The following is a 3,561-nucleotide window of genomic DNA, read 5'->3' on the forward strand; positions in this document are numbered from 1 at the left end:
TTGAAATCCTCTAAATTAACATATTATATTGATAAGAGAGTTAACGGTTGGACAGAATTGTTTGTTTCTTAATTTAACATGTCAATCAAATACGTGGAAGTACAAGTCAAACAGGCCGTATTTTGTTCTGTCATTGAGATTTGTAAAGAGTAATTTCGTTCGAATTTTTTCAAAATGTGATAATTTTAGGTATGTAATTTCTCTGGAAATTGCGAATGGTGGCAATTATTCGTTTTAGAGAACTTGTCTAAACGTTCATTGAGCGAAATTTGGGGTTGTGTTTTCTAAAAGTGACAGCGTGACAGTTCTCATTATTGACTACTAGTTAATAATAAAAAATTATTAACCACTTTGAACAAATGCCGAAAATGCCTACTTTACAAGTGGAAAAAAGGTTAATAATCATGTCATCAGACGCTAGTAGTGAAAAAACTTATATCGGCCCACCGATTGACTTTCGAACAACGTTGCCAAACTTCTCAGCATGGCTTGTAATTATAGACGGCTGTGCTACTGTTAACGAGGTTTCAAAGTGGTAATAAACATCTATTGACATGAAAGCGAGATGGCGATGTTTTCCTCATCGTTGCCAACTGTACTAAGTATAGGGTAAGTCAAAATTGCAGTGCCCAGTCGCGAACCCCTAAGATCATCAATAAAATGTCTTATAAAAACCTCGGCGATGGCATGTGTCTATATTATACTGCTTAAAAATGCGTCCTTAACTATTGAAGATGATATTTCGGAACAGGAGCTTACGAGTTATGACACTCAAATGGTTTGGGATAAACACATAGGTACAGTTCTGGACTTTTTTAATGGAAAATTTAATCCGTTGCAATTATAATGTTTGCTTCACAATTCAAACAGCAGTTCGTACGTTTCTGTCATCTTACAGCACTTACACCGTGATGCAAACACAGAAAGATGTAAAAAGTTACCTTTGTTTTTCGAATATAAAGACACAATTGCCCAAAATCGCGTGCAATTTGTAAGTAACTATCCACGTTCACAGACGAATGCCGGTCCACAATCCATAGTGATCGTAGCTCATGTTAAGCCAATATGAAACTTTCAGAATAGAACGAATTGAAAGGAATAGAACTATGCGCTCCGATGCTATTAACGTTGCGGTTTGATTTCAGTTGTATTTCAATCCGGGATGGACCGCCAATGGAGCTACAGATCACATATTCCTCTATGAATGGTGTAATATGGATCTAATTTATTTACGACATACCGGCTCCCTTTTTCCCAAAACGAAAGTCTCTCCTGTTAGTCTCTTTCTTCGGCTATTCGCACTTGTTGACTAATGATCCAAAATTTAAAATGGAAAAATTAATTAATATCGGTACAAGGCCGATGTAATTAGAATGGGGTGGATACCAAGGTGGATAAGTGACGGGTAACTCAGCTGCGAATGTGTAATAAGAAAACTCAATTTATTAAATATTTGTAATATAGACAAATACAGGTACCACGATTATAAATATTACTTTATAAAAATATTATATGTTACACAAAAATTGACAAAATGTACACTATATATTTACAATTTTACAGGAAGTGGGCAATTACTAACAATATGCACGGAACATTACATGACAACAGCATACAATACGACTGTTTATAATACATAAATAAATAAAACTTAGTAAACTAAAGGTTTAAGCGTACATAACAATATTTTATTCTTCAATGTTAAAAGCATTGTCGGCTAAAATATAAAAGTATGGAATAAAAGTTATGGCTTAAGCGTTAAAACAATCGTAAGTGATTGAGACTATAATACATATAAATAAATTAAGAAATATCATTAAGAAAGAAGTTTTCCGATAATTACATTATATTCACAGATTAACTTTCAAATCAGTCTTTAATAAGAGACACGCAATTCACTTAATAGCAATAGTTGCGGATATTACGTCAATACTTAAAACGAAACACATTCATTTAGGAAATTTTCGAGTTCGAGGAATTTGTATTGAATTGAATGGAAATATCTGCGCGATTGTTTTATATGCAGTCGATCGATCCGATATGCATACAGTTTGTAATCGTTAGCGAGGAATGTTTTCGTCTTTACGTAGTGACTTAATAACCAAAAATCACAATGTCACGAAGAATCTAATTATAATTCTATTCATATTAATACTGATAACACCTGCAGGATTTGCATTCGCGATCTAGTCATTTTATAACATAGTCCTTTTGTTTTATATGCCCGTAGGTTACAGACATGTATGCACTGTCTTTTTCGTTCGACATACATCACATTTTACCTCACAGCACCAATGAAAGGTACAGTTGCACCTTTCGACTACGTCCACCACTTGTGTGCGATACCCTCGTCCGCAACACAACAGATCACATCCATCGACCCCTATCGAAGTATCGTTGCATTGCCTACCGTGCGTTCCCTGTATCCCTAATTTCGGATTTCGGTCACAAAATCCCGGTGATGGTTCGTAGTAGACCAGGTCCTTCGGTCCCGGCGGCTTGTGCTCCGGATTGTAAGGCTTCAACTGAAAGCCGTATTTCTGTTTTCGACCCTTTCCTTCCCGTCGATTGTGAATACTGTTACTGTTAATGTTGTTACTTTTGTTGTATTTGTTGTTATGCGCGTTGTTGCTGTGTGCGTTCCCAACGTTGCTTACCATCACCCGAGACGCACCATCGAAACGGTCTTTCAGAGTATCGCCGATTACTCGAAACGGTGGAAGACGCATCCAGCAGGTTTTTACCGTGCAAGAACCCGACATGCCGTGGCACTTACATTCCTGGCGCATTTGGGATTGTACGTGCTGACAACAAGAAAATGCTGTTAGATATTATACTGGACATCCATACATAGTAAATAATGAAAAGCTACCGGTTACTTTTACTTATATTCACGGTTAAATAGGCTTTAAAACATTCCAATTCGACTAAACTGTATAAATTTATATGCAAATGCGGCGTAAATAATAGTTACTTTGTCTCAATAGAATTAATACCAACGTAAAACGGTCTTACCGTTTTCATTTAATCTGATAATCATTTCGTCTTCCTTGATAGTTATTCGTGAATGCGATGTCAAACACTGAATACCATGTCTTACATTACAATTTCAGGCGAGCTTTTGATTCCATAATTTTGATGTAGGATACGATAGTTTACTACGCTTTGGTATCTGTCTCCAGTAAAATTTGTATCTAGGCAACAGGAGGCAAACCAAGGAGATTTTCCCAACTTTAATCCTTGGACTAATTGCACCGCCAAAGTCGCTTAAACTTAAGCATAATATAAATGCCAGGGCAACCATTGTCTTAATAATCGTTGCCATAGATTTTGAGTTTAATCAAGGCTTAAATTTGTAGGTGCAAACGGTCATAAAAGGAAGAAAAGTTACCCAATCAAAGATCTAAGAACATAGTGTTTAGAAGCCTCTGAAGAAAATTTTGATTTTTTAAGTATTTTAAAAAATGGGATTTTTCTGTTAATTTTTTTGTCGTTCTTGCGGAGCCATCACAACTTCATTTTTTGAAATACGACCCTGATATTCTGATATCATAACCGTAA

General features: G+C 35.8%; 1 protein-coding gene across 1 annotated transcript; it reads right to left on the minus strand.

Moving 5' to 3' along the window:
• Positions 1–1,441: 1,441 nt before the first annotated feature.
• On the minus strand, positions 1,442–2,823 carry LOC116170902 (protein wingless-like). The gene has a single exon (XM_031487459.1). The coding sequence runs from the start codon at positions 2,787–2,789 to the stop codon at positions 2,232–2,234; it is 558 nt and encodes a 185-aa protein (XP_031343319.1). The 5' UTR covers positions 2,790–2,823; the 3' UTR covers positions 1,442–2,231.
• Positions 2,824–3,561: the final 738 nt, after the last annotated feature.

This window comes from Photinus pyralis, unplaced genomic scaffold, assembly GCF_008802855.1.
Source record: "Photinus pyralis isolate 1611_PpyrPB1 unplaced genomic scaffold, Ppyr1.3 Ppyr1.4_LG5, whole genome shotgun sequence".
NCBI lineage: Eukaryota > Metazoa > Arthropoda > Insecta > Coleoptera > Lampyridae > Photinus > Photinus pyralis.